Source organism: Notechis scutatus, chromosome 3, assembly GCF_049901735.1.
Source record: "Notechis scutatus isolate UNSWTSFEM ecotype Mainland chromosome 3, rNotScu1.2, whole genome shotgun sequence".
Classification (NCBI taxonomy): Eukaryota; Metazoa; Chordata; class Lepidosauria; order Squamata; family Elapidae; genus Notechis; species Notechis scutatus.
In genome coordinates this window covers 124974833-125001053 of record NC_142011.1, presented here as the reverse complement: position 1 = coordinate 125001053, position 26221 = coordinate 124974833, and the positions used below count along the sequence as shown (strand labels likewise).

At 39.2% G+C, this 26221-nt stretch overlaps 1 protein-coding gene across 14 annotated transcripts in view; it reads left to right on the top strand.

The window, feature by feature from the left end:
- The first annotated feature begins 1037 nt into the window (after positions 1–1037).
- CTNND2 (catenin delta 2) overlaps positions 1038–26221 on the top strand; it is a 492160-nt gene continuing 466976 nt past the window's right edge. For 5 of the 14 annotated variants that reach the window (XM_087961147.1, XM_087961143.1, XM_087961148.1 and 2 more), the window contains exon 1: positions 1041–1388. In XM_087961147.1, coding sequence (XP_087817273.1) covers positions 1352–1388 — 37 coding nt within the window. In that variant the 5' untranslated portion in view covers positions 1041–1351. Of the gene's footprint in view, positions 1389–26221 lie in introns of all 14 variants that reach the window. The other 9 variants (XR_015748772.1, XM_087961151.1, XM_087961155.1 and 6 more) reach the window with 3 other exon arrangements.

Here is a 26221-nt window from a genome sequence, read left to right as displayed (position 1 = left end):
GCTTTGAAAAAAATATTTGAGGCGGCATCACCGCTGATCGAGAAAGGAACAGCGCTGGATTTACTAACGCCTTTCTGTGAGACAGAGTAACTCAGTTGCTGTTGTGGGAAGGAGCAACCGGGGGTTGTCTTGCCTTTCCTTCCCGAACTGCCTACCAAAAACTGCCGGCCAAAGCCTCCATGCCAGAAGATGAACAGACCTGGATGAAGAATACAATTCAAGGGCATTGGCTCCATCCTTGGTTCTACAACCCACAGCCGCTGCTCTCGCCTCTGCCTTGCGCAGGCAGATAAGCGGGATGCGCGCCTTCCAAAACCGGCGCCTCCGACCTTCGAAGGAGCGTTAACTTCGTTGGGGATCCGTTCTTTCTCCGCCTTAACGGCCAGCAGGATACGCTACTTTCTTAGGGAATGGCAAGTTTTTGACTTTTCCTGCTAGGAAGCCCCGCAAGAATTTCTGCAGGATGAGGTGATGTTGCGCGCCTAACCACGAGAGGGATTTGCCCATTGGCTCCTTTTGGTTATACGGAATTAAGAAAACGGCTCCCAACGACTGAATTGGGTCTGAATTTAGGATTGAACGGAAGAAGCTTCCGGTCCACTCAAAGAGCACTCGCCAGACATTGTATAAGCTGAAGGCTTGCTGGGGTTCTTTCTCACCCCTTTACTAAGTGCTCGCGCTTTGCTCGGACGAGCGAATTGGAACCTTTCGGGCGCCTCCGCCGCCTCCTCCTCCTCGCCCATCGCAGGTGGCGGCGGCGGCGGCGGCAAGCGGCGGCGCTTCGCTGAGGGAAAAAGAAGACAGCGCAGCCGCCTTGCTTGCTTTCCCGCCTGCCCGCCCCAGCCGGCCTCAGGAGCAGCAGCTAGCGGCGGCGGCGGCGGCAGCAGGCGCGCGCGCTCCTGCCGGCGAAGGGAGGAGAGGCGAGGAAAGAGAAAGGGAGCGCGGCAGCGGCGGCTGTCACAGTATCGTCTCGTAGCCGGGCAAGGCTGGCAAGCTGAGGTGGCCGCACCAGAGAGCGCCGCTGCCGACCCCGTCGTGAGGATAAAGGAGCGGGATAGAGATTCAGGCAGACGTCAGCCTCGGCTAGAGAAAAGAGCCAGCCTCTCGGAGCACGCCGGCATCTCTCTCTCTCTCTCTCCGTGTGTGTATGAAAGAGCTCGCCTCGCTCGGAGCGTTTGGCGAAGCACGCGAGTTTCGCAGTCGGAGAGGGAGGCGGCGGCGAAAAGGACGCGGCGGCAACGGCAGGATGCTGCAATTGGGCAAGGTCAGGACCTTGCATTGAAGCAGCCCGGGGGGCGCGCAGCCACCTCCCTCCAGCCCACCTTGAGGATTTGCCTTTTGTTGTTGGTATATGCTCGGGAAGCAGCAAGCAAGGGCGACGGCGTTGGGTGAGTCGTGCCATTGCCAGCAGCAGGAGCATCATGGATGGTGCCCAGGCTTGCTTTCTCTCTCTCTCTCTCTCTCTCTCTCTTTTCCCCTTCCTTGTGCAGAAGGATTGCCACTGGCAGAAGCAGGAGGAGGGGCCGCATTGTAGAGGTCTTTCTCTTTTCTCTCCCCCCTTCCCTTTCTCTCCTCCACTCCCCCCCTTTCTTTTTTTAAAAAAATCCTCTCTTGGGGTTTGGGTGAAATACCCCCGATTGTCTGGGGGTTATAAATAGGTTTCGTTTAATTTTCATTTCATTCGCCGAAGAGGCATACGAAAAGCAGGCTAATTCTACCGCCTGTTTTCCCCATGTTTGTCCCCCACCCTCTTTCTTTATACGGTCCCTCCCTCGCTGGTTTTATGTAGGGCATCGGCTTTTCTGATCACCTGGCAATAGTATTCTCCCGAGAGCTTTGAAATCGTAAATACCTACCGGGGGCGGGGTGGGGGGAAAGAGACAGGCGGATGGGAAGGAGGTCTCACTTAGTCTCGGGCTACCGCGAAGCATGGCATTCGGATCCTATCACGTTTCATGGACGTGGAGCCGATATTGAAGTCCTCCGTGTATGTGTGGGGCTTCGTCTGCATTGGAAACGGGGAAGGGGCCACCTCCCACCCTAGCCTGTTTGGTTCAGAAGAGCTTTTCAATAGTGCCATTTCAGAGGACTTTTTCGGGCGTGTGCGTTATATCACAAACGGAACGGAGGCGGTCCTGGTCTTGCATCAATGCCTGTGAAAAGGAAAGGGCTGCCTTGATATTTGGCTGATTTATAATTAATGGCTGAAAGGAAAGACGCCTCTCGTTCGATCCATTTCCTCCCCCCCTTCCTTTCCCCCTTTCTGGTGTGTAATGTGCTCGCATCGATTTGCTTCTAACCTAGTCTCCACTGTGAGTCAAGTCGCTACTGAGGAGGTGCAGCAGACGAGACAGTAAATGGTGATGCACAGATTCAGCCTTTGCTGGAAATGCTGGAGAAATCTTTTCCCAAAGGGGGTTGTATTAGTAACTATGTAAAGTTTTATTTTTATTTTTGAAAAAGTGCAAACATCAACATGGAAGGGAAGGTGCATCCTATGCAGGGTGCATGTTGAAGCACACTTTAAATGGAAAGGCTAATTTTATTTAGCTGAGAAATGTATGGCTAACCTTAACCATCTCATCCAGGAAACTTTGCAGTAGCTTGCTACGGATAATTGGGAAAATATTGATAAGCCTGTTATTAGACTGTCAGCTGTTAACTTTTATGAACTGCAAGGAAGTGTATTTACAAGCACTTTTAAAGTGTTTGTATGGTTTCTTATGGAAGGCAGTTGGAGAAGCAAAACTTTTGGATCTCAAAACATCTGAATACAAAAAATATATATGTGACATTATGCAGCTTGGTGCATTTCTACGTCTTTGCAAAATATATATAATTAAAAGGATTTTCCCAGTACACTGAGGAATATATTGTCCATTTCATATTGGCATGAAATGGAAAGTCTTAAATCCTCGTCCTCTGCCATATTTTTAATTTAAATAAAGACACATAGTCTAACTTTCTGTTAGCTACATATAGGGATATAGTGCTTGATTGGCTATCTGTAGTACTTTAGATACTGTTTTTGAAAATAAATACATTACACGTTTCTCAGAAAATAGCTTGGAATTTTCACCATGATGTAAGTCCCTTCTTGGTCCATGGATTATCTGGTGGCTATAAGCAAAATTGAGTTTCTCTAGTTTTTACACAAATATGAAAAAATATTTGTTGTTTTGTAATACATTTTTGAAGTCTTTAGATGTGTTTCTTTAGAAATCTGGGACATCAAATGCCCTACATTTGATTGAATTCATCCTTTTCACAGTATACAGTGAAAATGACTATTAAAATTATGTTCTTCAAATCCATTTGGGTGGACCAGATTAATTAAATGGGCTTACATGATACTTTTGAGTTTGTTGTATTTGAGAAACTGTAACTACTACAATATAAAAACATGAGATTCCATCTTGAGGATGCCTTCCAGACATAGTGTTTTTACATACTGTTATGTAAGAATGATTTTTTTTTAAAAAAAAACTAAATATAAGCAGTTGCTAGATATAATGTTACTTAAAAGTACTATACAACTAATCACTGAAAAATATAAACTTTAACCATTTATTACATTGCATTTGTCATAGTAAATTATAAAGACTAGATTCCAAGAGAGTATTACTATTGTATCTGTATTGAGGTTCTTTAAAAAAAAGTAACAAAACTATTTCAGTATGGGTTGAAAATATGTATCAAATATTCAAATGAATGTTTGTTTTTATTCATAAAGGTTGGCTTATAGTGCATACAGCTGCAGAGAATGAAATTTTATTTATAAATAGCAGAATAATTTTTATGTTATTGAGTCACAGCAATTACTCTGATTTATACCAGTGATAAAAATAAGTTGCTTATGACTGAGTATAAGTAAAAGCTCTGATAATATCAAGGAACATGAACCAGGTTATTCTTAAATAGTTTTAGATGTAATCTTAATATAGATCTGGCTCTGTTAATAACACATTTTTGCCTACAGTGTGATATTATAAAATATGTCTGTTTTATTATGGCTATTTTTGTATTTAATTTGTAACAAGTTTCCAAATATTTATTTATAATAAATATTTATATATAATACCGAATATTAATGATTTAAAAAGAGATGAAAAAGGTATATAGTAACAGAAGCTTATTTTGCTTCCTTCTTACCTTGAAATAATTTGTTAGTATTGAAATATTATCTTCAACTATATTGTTACAGTGAATTCCAGAAAAATAAGGTAGGTGGAGGAAGAGCACTTTTCAGCAACATTTCTTCCATGCCATTTATATAAAAGTTTTTAATGGGGTGGGAAATAGCCATTCATATTCTACTCCTGCTTTGATGCAGTGGCCTGTTCCCATGAAATGTTTAACTGAGTCAGTGAGGATCTTGTATATTGTGAGCACCAAAATGGGTTAGAAGATGGCCCACTTAACACAATCCCAGAACATTACATTGAGCCCTAAGCAGGTCCTTTTTTTGCATAGGTTTAAACTTAGCCCACCAGTCAGCTTTGTCACAAAACATCAAAATCCAGTTGGTTGCCCTGTTTTGCTTGTATACTCCTTTCAAAAAAATAGCTGAAAGGGAAGTTGACAGCAGGGAATTCCAGCCAGAGTGTGAGTTATACATTTTGATATGAATTGGGACTTAGGGCACTGCCAGTTTCCTTTTCTTTCCATCTACTCCATTTTCTTTTTCGTATTATCAATTCTTCAGGATAGGCCAGATCTCTGTCTTACATATTGGCAAAAAAAATCAGAAAATAAAATACAAGCTGAATAGTCAAGATCTTGTTGATGATCCAAGCTCTATAAAGGACCTTGGAGTACTCATCTCAAATGATCTAAGTGCTAGAGCCCACTGTAACTACATAGCCAAAAAGGCATTAAGAGTCGTTAACCTAATCCTGCGTAGCTTTTTCTCCGGTAATATCGCACTACTAACTAGAGCATACAAAACATTTGCTAGACCAATACTTGAATACAGCTCATCAGTCTGGAACCTGCATTACATATCGGATATTAATACAGTCGAGAAAGTCCAGAAATATTTCACGAGAAGAGTTCTCCACTCCTCTACTCATAGCAGAATACCTTATGCCACCAGATTTGAAATTTTAGACCTAGACATTACGCCGCCTTCGGTCCAATCTAAGTGTAGTACATAAAATTATACATTGCAGTGTCCTACCTGTCAATGAATACTTCAACTTCAACCACAGCAATACAAGAGCACAAAATAGATACAAACTCAAGGTAAACCTGATTGCAGGAAATACGACTTTAGCAACAGAGTGGTCAATGTCTGGAATACTCTACCTGACTGTGGTTTCTTCCCCAAACCCCAAAAGCTTTAACCTTAGACTGTCTACTATTGACCTCACCCCTTTCCTAAGAGGGTCTGTAAGGGGCGTGCATAAGTGCACCAACGTGCCTACCGTCTCTGTCCTAATGTTTCTTTTTATTCGTATCCATTTCATGTATTCATAACCATATTTATAGTTATACCTGTTATCTAATAATTGCTTGACTAAATAAACAAACAAACAAATAAAGAAATAAATAAATAAGCATATTCCTGAACTATAATTGATTGAGCTGGGTTATAATAACAAAATCCTCCAAGCCCTATTGCTTTTCTCCTCCTCTTCCTCTTGTATTTCAATAAATCATGGAGGATTAATCCTGAATCTCTTCTTCCATCCCAGAAGTTAAGGAATGTTTCTGTTTTCTTTGTTTACATAAGAGTTAATTGCTTCAAGGCCATCTCCCTGGCTTTCTACACATGCTGCCTCCTTGGTCAGGGGGGAGAGGGAGTACAGGTAATCCTCAGCTTACAACCACAATTGAGCCCAAAATGTCTCTTGCCAAGTGAGATATTTGTTAAGTGAGCTTTGTCCCTTTTAACACTTTTCTTGCCATAGTTGTTAAGTGAATCATTGCAGTTCTTAAGTTAGTGGCATAGTTGTTAAGTGAATCTAGATTCCCCATTGACTTTGCTTGTCAGAAGATCGCAAAAAGTGATCACATAACCCCAAGACACTGCAACCATAAATATGAGTCAGTTGCCAAGGATCTGAATTTTGATCATATGACTACGGGGATGCCAAAATGGCCATAAGTCACTTTTTTTCAGTGCTGTTGTAACTTTGAACTGTCACTAAATGAACTGTTGTTAGTCGAGGACTTCCTGGAGTAACATAGGAATGGGTTTCTGACCTCAAGTACATGGGATCCTAAGCACTTGGAGAGAAACCCAGTTAGTTCAATTGCAGGTTGCTAGGACCATTGGTGAAGACATTTGTCTGGATTAGAACTGGCTAGGTCAAGGATATTATGAGTCCAGGGCTACTTGGGCAATTGAAAATATATAACAGTTCATAGTACAGACAAAATTGACAATCATAGGTAATATAAAACTGGGTGATGGGAAGTAAGGTGGACTTGAGTGAATTTATTTATTCTTTTTTCGATACTCAACATGAGACTAATTTGAATTAACTCTTCATTTTAATTTTAATTCAGTAAAAATTATTTCTAAGAAGTATTCATAGCCTCAAGAATGTGAAATTCTCCTGCAATTATTCTGACTGATTGTTACTACTATAGCTCATTTTGTAATGTGAAGCTAGAGTATCATGCTCATGATGGTTAGGTAAGGAGATACTTTGCTTTCTTCCAGTTATGGAAAGGACAAAGAAGAAAGTGTCCCAATGGAAAAAATTCCACCAGCCTCTCATCAAATTTGGAGCATTTGTTGGAACCAGTCCAGTTTGTTGTAAAACAAAACCAGACCATCTAGTTTGGAGATAATCCGACTGGCCTATCAATTTTTTCTCTTTTTGATGTGATGAAATTCTGTTCATACAACTCCTTTTTAAACTTAATTTCTGAACTTGTGAGAAAAATTGTTTGATTTATACTGAACTAAAAGGATATGAGAGTGCGGTATTGTGTTATAGATTGTCATCCCTGAAAAACAAATGGAATTAGTACAGCAGAAGTGAGAAATCATTTGTTTAGATACTATATTTACTACTTTTTAGGAGACTCAGGTGCATGGAGAGGGGGAGAAAGTGGAGAAGGAGTTGTAAATGAGGAGTTGTCATGTACAGGAGGCCCTGGAAAAAATCGTTGCCTTGTTTCTTATGTTGCTTTTGAAGAGATTTGGTAGTTTGGCTCTTGGTTTGATTGTAGCTGAGCTAAATCTATTAAGAGTTTACATTATACTTTTGTGTTTCTGATCACATTCATAAGAAAGTGTGGTACTGATTCTTACCAATTATGGTTAAGGTTTGTAGGGTGCAAAAAATAGAAAATAGAAAGTATATACTGTACATCCCTGGAACCCAAGGTAACTCCACTGACCTCAAGAAAGAGAAGAAGTAAACCATTGTAAACTTTATAAAAATGCTTCTTGGAGTTGTATAATGTATGATGACAGTCCCACAGATATGGAGAAGCAATGAACTAATGTGAAATTATTTTATAATACTTTTTTCACAATACAATTGAAAAATATCTGAATAGAAGATACTTGGTATGATTTTTGTGAATATCTAGTATTTCTTCAGCCCCATGATCAGTGTTATTGTAAATGTAGTACTGGAGTGTGATGCTTTCCATGGCATGCATTAGATATATGTTTCTTCTTTTTTCCCTTGTGTTTGAGACTTCTTAAATTTCATTGGTGTTTAATCTGAGTTTTATAAATATTTATCCATGTGTGTTGTATTAACATTTATATATTTCTTTTGAAAAGTGTGAATAATACTATATAGCCATTTATTTAGCACTAGGTATACATAACTGTCACATTCAATAAAATAATTATTTCTTCAAAAATATGTCCTTCCCACTTTAGTATTTTCTAGAATATATTTTCTCTCCCATTTTTAATCCAGTACTACTTTCTTTAAAAGAAACTTCCCTTATTTAATCCTGAAGCTGTTTGTCATCTGGCCTAGTAAATATGTATAAGACTTGGCTGCAAAGAAGAGAGCAAAGCGAGCAGGAAAGAAAGTGATTGTCTGCCATTTTACTTCCTCTGTGAGAAGTTGGGATGTGTTTGTCTGTGCAGTGTTCATTGGCCAAACAAAATTTAGGAAAAACAAAATATTCCAATAATTGAGGGACAAAATTTTATTACAAAGTTCCTAGAAATACTATGTTGCAAAACGATTGAAAAGAATGTAGAAGTTATAAAATCTTATGGGAGATGATGGAAATGTCAGAGAATATCATGGATGCACCAACAGAAAGAATAAAGTATTTTCTACCTAAAAGCCAGAAGATTCAATAACAATCTTTCCTTGGTATTCTTTAGATGATGGCATAACTTTTAGAATTGGTAAACAATTTGGAAATCTGGGAAATATAGTCCTACATATTAAGAGAGTATTAGTCTGGGAAAGGCTACTGATCAGAAATATAAGTTTGTTCATTTTTTAGCTTTTTCCCAAAGCCAGATAATAGCCTACTATCCTACACCACCACTGACTTGCTAACAGAAAATAACATCTGGGAAAAGGTACAGGACAAATAATACAGATCTGTTTAAAATAAAATATTTTATCTCAGACATTGCAAAAATACAGTGGATATGTAAAATATGTGTAATGCTTGTGTTTTTTTTTTAAACTTCTCCCTTTAAAACTACCAGGGGTGGGGGGGAGCTTGCATACATTGCATAATTAATCTGCCCAGGGCAACCCTCGCTCTTGCTAAAAATGTCAGTTTGACAAAAAGATGTGAATAGATTTTCTGTAGTATGATATACAACATATATAAATATTGTTCTCATATCTGCGCTTTTATCATTTTAGAATATTTTGTTCTATCAGGTTCTCCTATCTGATTTTTTTTAGTTTATTTGAAAATTCGCATTCTTTATTATTTATTATCCAAGTCATAATCTTTCCTACATCATAGTTGTTAATAGATGGGTCGATGAATAGTGACTTCCATTATAGTAAGAAAAGATTTTAGAATATGAAGTAGGTTATCAGCCTAAGACATATCTATGTCATATGCAACATTCCCTGCCAATGGTTAGGACAATAATAGTTAACTGTGGCACATTTTGATAAGTATGCTATAAGACAGTGGTGGCTAACGTTTTTGGGCTCCCATGCTGAAAATTGCATGTGCGCTCACATGCACCCAGAAGGCAATGCCCCCTACGCATGTGTGCATGACCCCCCGCATGCACCGCACATCTCTGTGTATGTGTGCGATCCCCTGCATGTGTGCCAGATACCTGACAATCAGCTGTCAGGTGGGCGGCGCACATGTATGCGCATGTGCAGTGGGGCTTTTCCGGGCGACCTCTCGCATGCTGGCAGAAGTGCCTCTGCGTGCCACAAGTTCGCCATCATAGCTATAGGGTCAAATAAAGCCCAATATATTAATTCAATGCAGGGAAAGAACTTATCCAGAAATTACCTTTTAAAACAATATACTGTTGACTGCATCTGACCAGCTAGGAGTTATAGTAGTATTAATATTCAAACACATTTCAAAATATAGTAGTGTACCATACTGACTCAGGGTGTTAAAGAGTGTCAAAATATCTATAACTGGCAAAAATGTAAGGATGATGATGATGGTGATGATGATGATGATATTCAATCAAGTCCAACTCTTGGCAATTATATGGGCTAGGCCTCTCTACATCTTTCAATCTTGCAATATTTTTTTTAGGTTTTCTATGCTCTGGCTGCAGTCAGCTTTGATGGTGTCTAGCCATCATGTTCTTTGATGACCTGGTTTCCTTTTACCACTAACTAAATATAATTGCTTTCTCCAGTGAATTCCTCTGCATGACTTGACCAAAGCAAGTGAGATGCAGCTTCTTAATTTTGCCTTCTAGTCATGTCTAGTGTTATACACTCCAGTATTTTCTTGTTTTCTGTCCAAGGAATACGCAGGAGTCTTCTCCAGCACCACAGTTCAAACAAGTAAATTTTCCTCCTGTCTTGCTTTTTTAAGGTCCAATTTTCACAACTATAGGTAGCTACACCAATGGTGCTTTTCACTTTGTTTTTCCTTGAACAGCCAGGCTAGTCCACTTGTAATTCCCCAGACTTCTTTTTCCCCTCAGAGCCCAACTAACAAATCTCCAGGCCAGGCCCTTCTAGCCTTACCACCTCCCCAGCTTTGCAAATGGCACAAAGAGACAAACTCGGTTCTCATGGTTGCAAAACCTACTGGGATATGACTAGGTGTTCAAGGAAAAACAAAGTCCAGTTGCCTTTTGAAAAAGCACGTTTGGGCCAACCATGGCCTGGATGACTGACAATCTCCATAAACATAGGTAGCTGTGGGAAACACAATAGAGTGAACTAACCTACATTTAATTGCCAAGCTGTTGTCTTTGCTTTTCTGTACTTGGCTCATGTTCATCATTGCTGTCCAACCCAGTGCAATCTCACATTTTATTTCTGTGCAGGATACAGTATCGTCAATTAAAACATCATTTGGTATATAGATATGAGCAGGCAACCATACCCGCTTCAGAACTTCCTTTAATAGTAATAGTACAAAATTTATCATGTTATTTTTTAAAAAAAGATATTCATAATAATAATGAATATAATACAACAGATATTCAAGAGAAAGGCATGAATTGGTCTAATACATAAAAATTGATCAGATACCATCTTTTGTCATTATTTCACATGTTACTTTATTCTGACTAATTATAAATATATTATTCTGAAGTATATGTTAACAGAAAACTATTAGAATGTTTATTACAATAGTTGTTGCATGTTAAAAGCTGTAAAGTAATAGCTGGGTGTGGAATATTGAAAGTACACCAGACAGTTTAAGAAGAAAGAAGGGCATTGGAAAATTATCTGAAATCAGTGAAGAAGATGCACTGATGCACCATCAAGACATACTGGTATTGGTGTATTGGAGAAACCAAACTGGCCTACAAGAAAGAGCAAATGAAGAATAGAAAAGAGACATGGCAAGGCAAAGTATCACATGTTCAGCACACACACACATGCGTACAGAGAGGGGGAGGGAGGGGGAGAGGGAGAGAGCACAGTTATCAAGACCTGACTATGGCAAAGAGGAGGAAAGCTGGAGACAGAGGCATAAGACCAAAGACCAAGCCTTAAGAACAAATGCATACAAACCCAGAATTAAGATGGCAACAGACAGCAGATGCCACCTCTTCAAAAAAGCTGAAGAAACAATGGACCACCTAGTTAGCTGTTGCAAGAAAGTCACCTAGACTGACTATAAGCAACAGCATGACAAAGTATCAATAAGAGTCATTTTTGCATCTGCAAGATATATACCATTTGCAAGAAATACCATTTGCTTGCAAACAAGAACTGATGGGACAGGCTAAAGTGCTCTGAGATTTTAAAATTCAAACAGATAAGCACCTGCCATTAACACCCTAGATTTAACAATTGTTAACAAGAAAGACAAAAAAGTCTGGATAGTGAACATAGCAGTACCTGGAGACAGCAGAGTATAGAAGAACTGGAGAAAATCACAAAATGCAAAGACCTGCAAATATAAGTAGAATATGTGTGGCAAAAGAAAGCAAAGGTAGTATCTAATAATGATAGGCACTTGGGAAGGGGTGGGATTCAACTGGTGTTACTACTGGTTCAGTGACTACGTTTTGCACAAAACTCATCAAACAATTGAAATGTTTCTTGGGGCATGTGAAAATATTCACATAAATCAACTTTCCATTTCAGTTATCCTTAATATGAACTATTCATAATCTGAGTTAATTGCTTCCTATATTTTTGAATGTATGCCAGAGGAACAGTTTATTTTAATATGAAGTATTAAACATGTTGCAGATTACTATTTTGTCATGAATTCAATGTTAGTCTATCTCATTGACTGATAATCTATTTTTATTTAGAGAATTCATGTACAGTAATAAATTATACAAAAAAAAGCAGATTTAGTATGAAAGGGGAATAAATAACTTACAAACACCTGTCAATTCATTTTTAAAAGCTAGCCTGCATTAGGCTTTTAGTTAACAATGGCCATTGGATTTGGCCATTTCCAGTTTATAACTAAGACTGGGACAGATCTGAACAAATTTTCCCTTTACTTAATGTATGAAAATAGTGTGCTTTTTAAGAGCTCTTTGATATAGAACTGTACTGGAATAGGACATAAATATACTGAATTATATGAAGCATGTGCCTTCAGAGTAATTCTTATGATCCGACTCCCTTGTCACCTTCTTATAATTCTGAAGGATTTCTAGAGAACTTTTTATTTATCTTTTAAATTTCTTCACACTTATTTTACTGTTCTATCACAGTGACCTGATTCATGCAAGCTAAGCCACAAACTGGGTTTTGTCTTAGTTTTTATGAACCTACACTTTATGGATTGCAGAACCTACACAACTTGAGTTTTTGAATTTTATTTAATCAACTATTGTTGTGATTTTATTACATCCATCATTATGTGTAAATCCAATCAATTGTTTGTGAACTCTCTTTGTTTGTTTGGCCTGGTTTAGCAACCAGTTCAATTCATTTTTCCTACTTTTTCCTCAACCCTTGTCAGTCAGTTTCACTAAATTCCTGAAGGGCAGTACAATTCCTTATGACCACTTGTTGCATTTTCATAAAAACTCCCAACACATTTCTTTGTAATTATTATGGTGTTCGTTCCATCGGGACTCTTTCATTGAAAATGTAGCCATATTCTTTGCTCTAGCAGTAATTTTTATGATTTTTTTAACAAAATCATATTTCTAAAGCAGCATCAGCAGGGGTGGGATTCTACCAGTTCTATCCGGTTCTATAGAACCCCTTGTTAACTTTCTAAGCAATTGGTACTGTAGTTAGAAGCAATCTCCATTTGTTTTTTTCCACCCTTATTACATTCTTGGCAGACAGCCTAGACTTGCTGTCTCCAGAGCTTGTGAGGCTTGGCTTTCTTAAAGGGGAAGGGTTGTTTTAAGATTTTTACACTGCTATTGGGAGGAAATACTTCCCTGGACAATCAGCACTTTGAAGAAATAATTGAATAATGAAGCAAAGCTTTTAGTGACAGGGAACCAAGATGAGTGACATTCAGCAAGGCTTCTTGGCTAGCTAGAAGGATTGACACTGAGTTTACATACCCTTTCTGAGTTTTGGTCTAAAACTGGTTTGTGATGAAGCTTAATTCTATTTATTTATTTTATTTATTTATTTGATTTGTCAATTGTTTACAAGATAATAAGTACAAGTGTATACATAGTTGTGAATATATGAAATGGGTACGTATAAGAAAAATAAAAAGAATAAGAGAAACAATAGGACAGGGACGGTAGGCACGTTGGTGCGCTTATGCACGCCCCTACAGACCTCTTAGGAAAGGTGCTTGGTGAAGTTTAATCCTGTGTTTATTGATGGGATAATTTTCTCTATTCAGCTTCAACAAGCAACAACTACTGTTGTGATTTAATTATTTGTATTGTGTTTGAATTTTTCTTGCCTCATGGTTTCTTTTTCTATTTGGGGAGGGGGTCTTCCTTCACTTCGTTAATACTATCTGGCACTGTCCTTTTGGGGTATACTTCCAAGAGGTAGGATGCAAGCTTGGCACTGATTTTTTTTACTGCCTTTCTGCGGGGCATGTGACCTTTCCTTAAATCTGGGTGATTTCCTTAGGATATCTTGTGAGGTGAGTGAGACCTGCTGGTATTTTTAAATGGTGCAAATGGATCTAGGGATTACTTTTCCTGGGCCTGCTTTTTTTGGAGAGCTTAAATGACCTCTGCTAAAGGGTTTCACTTTATGAGCAAGAGTTGGCTGTTTAATAATTATTACTGCATTTTAAATATTTTCATTCCTCAGGGTGCTCTGGCACCCTGTCCGACTTGCAGGTATTTTTAATCTAATGATTGGTATTTAGGGCAGCCTTTTGCAAACAAAGAAGCTTTTTGTATTTTTGTACAGGTAATACTTGATTTAAAACAGTTCATTTAGTAACCATTCAAAGTTAAAATGGCACTGAAAAAAGTGACATGACCATTTTTCACACTTATTACCATTGCAGCATAACTGCAACTGTTGTTCTTGGTTCTGACCTGGTTCAATAGCTTGTGATCAAATGTAAGAAGGATGTTGAGGAACAAAGAGTGAAAGGGTGCAGAAGTATTCATCCAGAATTGAAGGTTGGGCTCCTGGAGAGAAGGAGCATCTTTGGGACTGAAACTCATGTAACTGCAGATACAATAGGAAGCATCAGTTGGGTCTAGAAAGGGTCACCAATCTGAAACATTAAAGGCTGCATGATTCTGCAGCCCTCGGTAGGGTGGTTTCTTCTTTCTTTCTTTCTTTCTTTCTTTCTTTCTTTCTTTCTTTCTTTCTTTCTTTCTTTCTTTCTTTCTTTCTTTCTTTCCTTCCTTCCTTCCTTCCTTCCTTCCTTCCTTCCTTCCTTCCTTCCTTCCTTCCTTCCTTCCTTCCTTCCTTCCTTCCTTCCTTCCTTCTGGCTATTGCCCTTCTTTTCGGCCGTTCTTATTCTATGATACTGTAGAACTGGGGTTGCTCTGAGCATCCTCTTGTTTCTAAGCTGCCTCATTTATTTCTGTTGATTGCATGTCTTTTTTAAGACCCTGCACAAAGATTAAAAAGCACAGTCCCTGCCTGCAGGCTTATTCTCTGAGAGGCAGAGTACAATAGAACAGGACCAAACTGGGAGAATCCCACCCCTGGGTGTGTGTGTATGTGCGTGTATCAGGTGGGCTTCCTAGCTTTAGAAGGAGAAAGGGAAGGAGGAAGGGACAGAAAGAGAGAGAAAGAGGGAGAGAGGGAGGGGGAGAGAAAGAGAGGGGGATACAGAAAGAGAGAGAGAAAGAGGGAAAGAGAGAGAGGGGAGAGAGAAAGTGAGAGAGAAAGAGAGAAGGAAGATACAAGAAAGAAAAGAAAGAAAAGGGAAAGAAAGAAAAAGAGAGAGAAAAGAAGTAAAAGGAAGAAGGGATGGAAGGAAGGGGCAGAAAGAAAGGGGAAGGAAGGAAGGAAGGAAGGAAGGAAGGAAGGAAGGAAGGAAGGAAAGAAAGAAAGAAAGAAAGAAAGAAAGAAAGAAAGAAAGAAAGAAAGAAAGAAAGAAAGAAAGAAAGAAAGAAAGAAAGAAAGAAAAAGAAAGAAAGAGAGAGAGGAGAAAGTAAATGAAATATATGGATGGGTAGATAAATACATGGAAGGAGGGAGGGAGGGAGAGAGAAAAAGGAGAGGAAGGAAGGACATAAAACCTGGCTTCAGAAGACTTTGAAGCAGCATAGCAATCTAGGGCTGGCCTGCAAGGGATCTCGGAGGTCATCTAGTCCAACCCCCTGCTCCAGCAGGAGATCCTTACAGAATAAAAGAATAGCAGGGTTAGAAGGGTGTGTGTGTGTGTGTATGTGTGTGTGTGTTTGTGTGTGTGTGTGTGTGTGTGTGTGTGGCTGTCAAAACACCAAAAACAGGCCAAATAGCTCTGTGGAGGTCAGTCGTAAATTAGAACACTTGCTAAGCAACTGGCCATTAAGCAAAGACCTGGTCATTAAGTGAGGACCACTTATATTTGGTTTGCCAGTCACATGGCCACCTGCCCAGGCCTTGCCCTGCCCTCTCCAGGGCTCCTCAGACCTTGGAAATTGGCAAAAAATACTTGCTAAGCAACTGGCCATTAAGTGAAGACCTGATCCTTAAGTGAGGACTACTTACATTTGGTTTGCCAGTCACATGGCCACCTGGCCACGCCCACTCCAGTCACACGACCACTTAGCCGCACCCAGTCAGCAAGCCACTCCTACCCCAGTCACATGACCACCAAGCCACACCCACAAATTAGCCCACGCCCACAGAACTGGTTGTTAAGAAATTTGAATCCCACCCCTGAGCATCGGCAACATCTGTGAAATTTGACATGATCCACTTTGTCCCATTCTAGTTTGCCTGAACATATCATTCTATTCTTTTGAAAAACCTTTGCATTTTTTTTCATAGCAGTTGGTTTTTTTCCCCTCCGGTGTTACTCCTGGTTCCTGAACATTAATTTAACTTCCAGAGAAACTCAGTTTGAGCCATTTCTAGAACTCCCCCCCCCCCTTATTTATTTAAAATGTATGTTGCACATTCCCCTAATAGTTTTGGGCAGTTTAAACAAAATAAAAATCATGAAGCCACATTATATGAAAACATAAAATGCTTAGGCAAAATGATACATTTTGAGAAATCTTTGTTGAAGTAGGGTAATGAGGGAAAATCTTAACTTGCAGGACTGTTTGTTCTACAAAATGGAACTTCCACAATAAAATCATAATTAGCTTTCATTGTTAAGTATGTTTAGATTACCAACAAGACATATCCAACACGTTTTCCTCCTCCTATTTTCCCCATAACAGCCACCCTGTGAGGTGAGTTGGGCTGAGAAAGAGTGACTGGCCCAAGGTCACTAAGCTGCTTTTCATACCTAAAATGCAATTAGAACTTATTGTTTGTTTCCTGCTTTCTAGCTTAGTGCCTTAATCTGTAAACCAAATTGGATGCTTCAGGGGAACAAAACATTTGAGGCAGCACAGCACTCAGTGTATAAGAATTGAAAGAAGAGAGAAGATTTTTTCTTATCAATGCAAAGGGGAGCCCGGGTTATGCAATGAGGATTATTCCCAGACTGATGTACAGTGGGTGACTTCCAAAATCCCAAACATAGCATAGGATTTTATAGATTCATGATACAAAGTATGCATGGTTTTAAACCAACTTTCTACTTTAACAACCACTATTTACAGTACATAATAATTCACCTAACATGCAGATTCTGTGGTGGCTGATCTCTGTTGTACTAGATATGTAAATAATTTCCTTCTAATTATCGCAGATGCAGGTATTACCCCCTCTTAATGATGAATGTAGGTATATTGTACTTTTAGGTTAATTTTTAATCCTCATACAATCATTAAGAATGTTTTCTGGACAATTCCCTGTACACAACGATTTTATATATGCCTATAGCCTACCCTTTGCAGTTTGGAGACATGAACAAGTTTTCAAGATATCCATTCCTGATTTCATAAACATATAGTTGGAGAAATATAGGTGGATATAATTTAAAGTTTGCTGACAGTTAATCCATTTATGAGACTTCTTGGTGTCTTCATATAAACAGTAAATAACAGAGAAAACTGAATCCTGTGGGACTATCTAGAATCCAGTTGGATCCATTAATCTTCATGGGTATACTTACTTAAGTTAGTTTTTGACTCTGCAGAAGGTATTTGCTGCATTTGTTCAGCCTTGCCAAGAAGTGGCAAGAGCAATAACTAAAATTATTGCCTCCACTCAACAATTCGGAACAAGATATACACTTGTAAAAGTAGTGACATCTTTTATCTTTCATACAAGGCCACTGGATAAGATCATCCAATACCATGGATGAGGTATTAGCAGCATACTGATGATACTATATCTCTGAGGGTGACACAGATGTTGCTGTTTCTACCCTCCCTCAGTACCTGGAAGCTGTAGAGCAGGGGTGTCCAACCTTGACAACTTTAAGACTTGTGGACTTCAACTCCCAGAATTCCTCAGCCAGCAAAGCTGGCTGAGGAATTCTGGGAGTTGAAGTCCACAAGTCTTAAAGTTGCCAAGGTAGGACACCCCTGCTGTAGAGGTCTAGATGGGGTACAACAGGCTTCAACTGAAACCCGAAAAGACTGAGTCGCTATGGGTGTATGGAGCCTTGAGATCCACGAGCTTAACAACCTTAGTTCTGGATGGGGGGGTTGCACTGCCCTAGATAGACCCTGTGTGCATCTTGGGAAAGAACCAGTTGTTACACTGGTTGAATCCCACCCCTGCCTGTTATTCTGACTGAAGTGCATTCTGGAGAACAATTTTTTGCTGCCATAGCTCCCACTTTGGAACATTATGCCCCTTGAGGTGAGATTCGTCCTCACCCTCTTGACCTTCCAAAACCAGGCTCTACTGGCTTGGAGCCCCAATGAGGGTATCAGACTCTGAAGATGGTTAGGAGACTAAGAAGAAAATCCCACATCCACCCCGTTTAGATATTGGTGTTTTTTTTTCTTATCTAGGTTTTTTTTTGTTAATTTTTAATTGTTTAATGTTTTCAACTTGCTAATTGTTTTATAATGTTTTATGATGTTGTAAGCCAGCCATTGTTACATGACAGTGAGATGAGTGACATATGAATTTAATAAATGAATAAAAATTCTACTGTAAGGAGTTGAAATGAAAAGTTGAATATCTATATACTTCAGTTACATCACTTTTGAAACAAAGTCTGTACTGATCTTGCATCAAGTATCCAGCTAAAACAAATGGTCCCCTGCCAAAACTCTATGATACATATCAGGTTTCTCTTTTATTCAAAGAACACAGATGGTACAGGTAGTCCTTGACTTATGACCGTTTGTTCAGCAACTGTTCAAAATTACAACAGTTCTGAATGAGGAGACTTGTGACCTGAGCCCAAAGCCATGACTATTGTAATCCCTCAGCAGTCACACAAGTTTGATCACCTGGCACTTACTAGGGGTGTTGCAACTCCTTCCACCTGTCTACTGTATCTCCCTCTCCCATCTACAGTATGTCCTTTAATGCCTGGGAAGGCAGGGCAGGGCAGTGAGCGTGGCTGGATTGGAACATCCTAACATTTGGGCTTCATGAAGAGAAAGGAACTGCTTTTCATCCTTAGAATCTCCTGGGCATTTGGAGCTTTCCTTTGGAGTTCCTGGCAGAGCCAGGTACTTTGCACCCTGCTTTGGAGGCTTACTGGGAGTTCACACCTTGTGGATGTGGCTACTTCATGCCCCACTGTGGAAGCTTTCCAGGTATTTTGTGCTTCCTGGGCAGGGTGTCTTTTCACTATGCGGAAAGACGCCAGAGGAAGAGGAAAACTATACCTAGCCATACATATAATTTCAAAACAACTAACTGTTCTTCATAGATGTACATGCTATTTGATTTATTTACCATGTCTGTTGGTGATTTCAGGAGACACTATAGATTGCTATAAAAAAAGAGTTTAGGAACTACTGATCTTGAGTAATGCATTACAATGGACTTAATTTTCTGTATTAGGTGATCAAATTTTTAAAATTTGTCTTCAGAAGCTGATGAACATAGAAGTCACTGTACTTTCTTATTTCTCTTTGGCGCTGAGCGATGATTTGGACTATCAATATGATAATAACATTGCTTTGAGATTTCTTAATGGGAAGCAGTAATACAAATAAATAAAAAATAATATATTCTTGGCTCTGTCAGAGAACTCTACTAAGTTCTTGGTATTTAAAGAACTGAGCAGTATGAAATAGCTTAATCCACAAATTGAAGCCCAGGTGGCAAAATATGAGGATAATATCATCTTGCAGGTGAATTTGTTTGATGATGGCACCCAAAAAAGATGACTCCAAAAGCAAGGATAACTTATAAATCATTTTCCAAGGCTATTGTAACTTTGTACCATTGTTAAATGAATATTCATAAGTTGAGGATTACCTGTACAGGGTCTTAATGAATGCATGATTCAATTAACAACCACATGATTCATGTAGTGATTCAGTAATTTGCTTAATAACCACAATAAAATTGGATCCAGTCATCTGATGATTCACTTTATGACTGTACCGAACTATGATGGAAATTTGAAAACTCAAACTCTACTTGTATTCTAATCTACAATTCTCAGTTTCCATAAGAGAGTAAACCATAGGATTCATTTAGCATTGGCTATGTTATTTGTTTTGACCAGATAGATTGCTGTCTTAGGAACCACCTGCCTTGGGAGGTCCTTTGGGAAACACCTATGATTTGAATAAATTACAGCATGTTTTTAGCATGAAGCTAAGGCAATAATTTTTAATTTAAATTTCTACAATTTTTAATTGCAAGAATTGCTTTTTAGAATGAGTTAGGCAGCATATAAAATAAATAAATCATTTATTGGTGATTAAAATATTCAATATCAGAATTTAAAATAAACTGTATTACTGAACCAATAGGCTCCTATTGTTAACTAATTTTAACTTTGTGGTTTTTCTAACAACAAATTTACCAAAACATGTTTTGAATTAATCAGATTATTTTTCAAATGTTTGAAAAAGATTGGTTGTAGATAATCATATCTATACATGGTTACTGAAAAACAATATTGACAGAACAAATGAAAGACTTCATGATAAAATGGATGCAAAGTTTCAAAGAAGTAATCACAATCGATGGGGATCAATGAGGAAAAAATCAATAACTTTTATTTCAAGGTATAATACAAGGGAAAGCTGATGTAAAATGTATTATAGATGGCATATATAATAACTAAAATAATAGTTTGCCCTAGCTATTCTGGTATTTAGTAAAACAAAACTATCTGTAATTATTTTTCTAGGACTTTGAATCGATCCAAATCCCTTAAAAAAAGAAAAGAAAGTTTTTTGTTTCCAGTGTTTTGAGTATTTCACCCATCTTAAAGTTATTTTTAAAATTATAGACCAGTTCTGAAATAATATCCATATCTCTTGGAATTGAATTCATTTGCCCTAGGAGATTTAGATTATCATTAAGCCAATGAGTTGTTCTTCAGCAATTTTCTTGCCATCCTATGTTGCAGGACACTTTATATTTTTTTTTCTAGATTTAAGGAAAAGAAAACATTGTTTTTCTTCTATCACATTTTAATCTTCACTCTGTCTCATTTTTTCTTTGACATGAAATAGTTAGAAATCTCTTTGCAATTAAAACTCCTCTGTGGCAGTTCAGTTCAAACTATTGTAGTTGAAGTAGCAAGCTATTTAGGGGGCATGTAGATGCAGTTAATGATGCCTTCTATACCAGTGTTTATTTATTTATCAATCCATCCCTTTTAAACTTCTTTTTTCTCATTCAGAATGTTTTTGATTATGGAACCCTACATAGCTTTTCTATGAGCTCTCTAAGAACTTTAATAAATAATTAATCCATTGGATCTGCTGCTGTTATACACTATTATTTTTTAATGTTATATGATAGCTGGAAATTCTGGAGATTGAAAACTAATATGGAGGTTGGCAGTTTGTGAAATGCTGGTGAAGGTTCATCTGTTTTAGGATTTTACCAATGAACTTCTATATTCTTGTACAACCTTCCCCCCAAACTCTGTATGGACATAACCATGAAAACATCAAGAGCTGAACTTAATCCAATAGCAACCTGGAAATAAGGAGAAACTTTCTGACAGTGAGAACTAATCAACCAATGAAACAGCTTGCCTTCGGAAGTTGTGGGAGCGCCATCAGTTGAGACCTTCAAGAAGAGACTAGACTGCCATTTGTCAGAAATGGTGTAGGGTCTCCCGCTTGGGCGGGGGGGTGGACTAGATGACCTATAAGGTCCCTTCCAACTCTGATTATCTGTTATCTGTTATTATATCCTGGACTATATGGAGAAATAATTTGGAAAGACATTCCAGAATTGTTGTTTAGAGCATTGAAATCAATGCATTTGCTGCAAGTTCAGTGCAGCTGTTTTAAGATTCGTATCTAGTCTTATGAATAAGCAGGTAGTCATATTGGGATCATTACTGAAGGAAAATACATTTTGCACATGTATGTATAAGTTCAGAGTATCGGGAACTGGCTGCAAAGCAACCATTCCAAGCTTTAAAGAGAGGTGGCAACATTAATGGTTTGAGTAGCAATTACAGTAGTAGGATTTGCACAATCTTAATATGAGTGCACTTTTCAGCAACTCTGTCTTTCTATATATAAAGTTTAGGTGTGTAATTATTGTATTGTTTCTTTTTCCCTTTCGCTATTGTTTAATAGAACCCTGTTCTATTACATAAATAAAACAGAAAAGGAAACATTTCTGAAGCAGTATGAGAGGATGGCAATACAGTATATATTGTAGATTCTGATGCTATACATTATATGACTACTTGTGAAAAATTTGATCTAAGGGGGTTTTCTTTTCTATTTTTAAATAATAAGAATTTGCTATCATTTCATGATATGGTGGTAATGATACAGTTCTCTAGGATAGTATATGAATTGTCTGCCTCAATGGCAGAAGTTTAAATATATTCAGGATATGAATTATTTTGTTCAGCAGAATATTTCTTTAATTTTCCACCCTTTTTCTGTTTTCTTAATGATACATTTTTAGATTGGTGTCTTTGACTATTTACTAATGATCTGGTGAAATAATATGACAAGTGAAACTTATTTTAGAAGAAACAAAACTATAATTTTCACTATATATTTCCTCTCTGATGAAATGATATGTGATATCTTATAAGCTTAATACTTATTTATTAGTTGCCCCCCTTCTTTTGGATTATATCTACTTCAAATAAACCAAACTACACTGCTCAAAAAAATAAAGGGAACACAAAAATAAGACATCCTAGATCTGAATGAATGAAATATTCTTATTAAATACTTTGTTCATTACATAGTTGAATGTGCTGACAACAAAATCAATGGAAATCGAATTTAGCAACCCATGGAGGTCTGGATTTGGAGTTACACTCAAAATTAAAGTGGAAAAAAACACTACAGGCTGATCCAATTTTGATGTAATGTCCTTAAAACAAGTCAAAATGAGGCTCAGTAGTGTGTGTGGCCTCCACGTGCCTGTATGACCTCCCTACAATGCCTGGGCATGCTCCTGATGAGATGGCAGGTGGTCTCCTGAGGGATCTCCTCCTACACCTGGACTAAAGCATCCCCCAACTCCTGGACAGTCTGTGGTGCAACGTGGTGTGGGTGGATGGAGTGAGACATGATGTCCCAGATGTGCTCAATTGGATTCAGGTCTGGGGAACGGGCGGGCCAGTCCATAGCATCAATGCCTTCGTCTTGCAGGAACTGCTGACACACTCCAGCCACATGAGGTCTAGCATTGTCTTGCATTAGGAGGAACCCAGGGCCAACCGCACCAGCATATGGTCTCACAAGGGGTCTGAGGATCTCATCTCGGTACCTAATGGCAGTCAGGCTACCTCTGGCGAGCACATGGAGGGCTGTGCGACCCCCTAAAGAAATGCCACCCCACACCATTACTGACCCACTGCCAAACCAGTCGTGCTGCAGGATGTTGCAGGCAGCAGAACGTTCTCCACAGTGTCTCCAGACCTTTTCACGTCTGTCACATGTTCAGTGTGAACCTGCTTTCATCTGTGAAGAGCACAAGGGTGCCAGTGGTGAATTTGCCAATCTTGGTGTTCTCTGGCAAATGCCAAACATCCTGCACGGTATTAGGTTGTAAGCACAACCCCCACCTGTGGACGTTGGGCCCTCATACCACCCTCATGGAGTCTGTTTCTGACCGTTTGAGCAGCCATATGCACATTTGTGGCCCACTGGAGGTCATTTTGCAGGGCTCTGGCAGTGCTCCTGCTGTCCCTCCTTGCACAAAGGCGGAGGTAGCGGTCCTGATGCTGGGTTGTTGCCCTCCTACGGCCTCTTCCACATCTCCTGATGTACTGGCCTGTCTCCTGGTAGCGCCTCCATGCTCTGGACACTACGCTGACAGACACAGCAAACCTTCTTGCCACAGCTCGCATTGATGTGCCATCCTGGATGAGCTGCACTACCTGAGTCACTTATGTGGGCTGTAGACTCCGTCTCATGCTACCACTAGAGTGAAAGCACCGCCAGCATTCAAAAGTGACCAAACCATCAGCCAGAAAGCATAGGAACTGAGAAGTGGTCTTGGTCACCACCTGCAGAACCACTCCTTTATTGGGGATGTCTTGCTAACTGCCTATGCTTTCCACCTGTTGTCTATTCCATTTGCACAACAGCATGTGAAATTGATTGTCAATCAGTGATGCTATCTAAGTGGACAGTTTGATTTCACAGAAGTGTGATTGCCTTGGAGTTACATTGTGTTGTTTAAGTGTTCCCTTTATTTTTTTGAGCAGTGTATTTTCCTCTCAATTCATGCTTGGAAATGATAATTGTAACAGTCAAAGGAAAGCTAGGACAAACCTCTAGAGGGTGCCAAAAATCTTAGTTTAACATTAGAATTGATAATTTGACATCTTAGTTAATGTTTAAAAAAAGTCACATCTTTTATGCATCAGAAATACAGCAAAAATCACTTGAGCAACTAAAAAAAATATTTTAATTGCTTTTATTTATTTAGAGGATAACTATTTGTGACTGATTATATTATTGTGGAGTTTAGCTTCCCTATTATCTTTATTGAGGCAAATTCAATAATTTTTCTTACCTTAAAAAGTATGTGGATAAGAGTGGGATCTCAATTTGATGAACTAATATATTCCCTTCAAAATTATTTCAGTAAAACATCCAAGAACTGCCCATAAAATGAATTCATAATTAAAACTACATTACACTAAATCATACCAATCTAAAATCATTTTAAAGTTTGTTGGTTTTAATAAAGTTGGTACATTTTAACATCTCCGTTGACAATTACTATTGAAGATTTTGAAAGGTTTATAAACAGTTTGAAACAATAGTAATACTGTTACTATGACTGCCTATATGTTCCAAGATTTGTAAATTGGTGCAATGCATTTTTTTTATCAATTCTAGGTTGATTATTTCAAAAATTGGAAAAGTAAGGTAATTCTTTCATTTCATTATTGGTATTTGACTCTGTGAGAAATAAAATTGGTAAAACACTCACACAAAATCCTTAAGATTCATTTTAGGACTTTATTTAAATCTGGTATCCTATTTTATACATATTGATGAAGTACATTCATTTCTCCTGGACAAATATACTGCATATGTTTGCAATTCACTGTATTTTTATTTGAGATTACACACACGTGAACACATGCACCTGAGTGCTCAGATTACACACACTTACACACAGAGTCAGATATAAAATTGCACACAGGTTTAATATTCTCCTCCATGCTGCATCGAGAGCCCAGGATGGGTTGACTCCTTCCTATGACGTCATTTAGCTGAGTCTGTACTAAGTTATAAAAGCCAGACCCCAGAAGTTACCCCAGCTTTTGACTCAGCTCCTTTCAGTCAGTAGCTGTGTCTTTGAAAGCGTTCTGTTAGTTAGCACTCACCAGCAATCTTCAGTACCTTTTTTCCTCGCTTCAAGCAGCTCCCAGGGCAGCTGCTCTTCCAGGAGAGCAGGGCTCTCTCTCCTGCAATGTTGGGAGCAGCATTGCCAGAGCGCTGTTCAGGCAAGTTGAGCAGCGTCTGTAGACCTTCCCCACGCCTGTGGTTTGAGCGGTCTAAAAAGCGATCGGCAAACCGATAACAGCGTCAACCAGCTGATCATGTGGCCAGAGGCTGCCCTTTCCTTTGCTGACTTCGCTCGGGGCTCTTTATAGCCTAAGGAGAGATTCTTCGATCTCGGAGCCTGTTTTCCATAGTCAGTGGCCATCTTGGATTGAAGCCTTCCACCACGAGGTGAGCGGCCATTTTGTAAGCCTGGGGGCCAATTTATACCCTAAGGGGCTTAATACAAAAAATTTACACACAGTTTCTTTCCATTGCAAGAGCCTTTTATTCTACAATGGAGCAAGATAAGGGTCAGGCAGAGCTCCCCCCCCCCAGTGGAGCAGTCTCTTAAGCCCAATAAGAGAAAAAGACGTAGGCAACGCACCCAATTGGTCCAGAGGGAGGTGGCTGCTAAAATCAGAGCTAAGGCTCCAGCCCCTAAGAAGGCAACTCAGGCTGAGTTGAGGGCAGAAAAGCGCAGACATGCAGCCCTAGAGAGGCAGTTCAACAGAACTATTCAATAGAAGGGAGTGCAATTACAGCAGGTTTCAGGTGATACCCGTGGGCCCCAGCCAAGCCCTCCCAGGGGAGGAGAAGTTATCTTGAGCCTTTCCATCCTCCATCCTGGTCTCCTGAGGCTTTGGCAGTACAATATGATCCTCAGGATCTAAGCAGATCTGGGCCTTATTTCCAACAGGCTTCTGGGCCCTATGCTCCTCCCTCTCCCTCCAGGCCTCGAACCTCTTCTCAATCTAGGCCTGAAGCCACCTTCACTCCCACAGCAGCGGGCCTTCAGCCTCCTGCCTCTACCTTTGAGCATAGACCAGGGAATATCTAAGATGTTGTCTCATTGGCCATTAGGCAGGGATTGGCTGAAGGCTTCAAGCAAATTCTTTGACCTCTGGAAAGGGCTCAGGCCCTTCTCCCTTCTCAATCTAAAGTTCCCTGCCTCATCACCCTGATTTAGGGCAAGACCTTTGACCAAAATCTTTCAGAGGAAGAGGACTCTCGCCCAGAGCAGACATCCTCTGCATTGGTCTT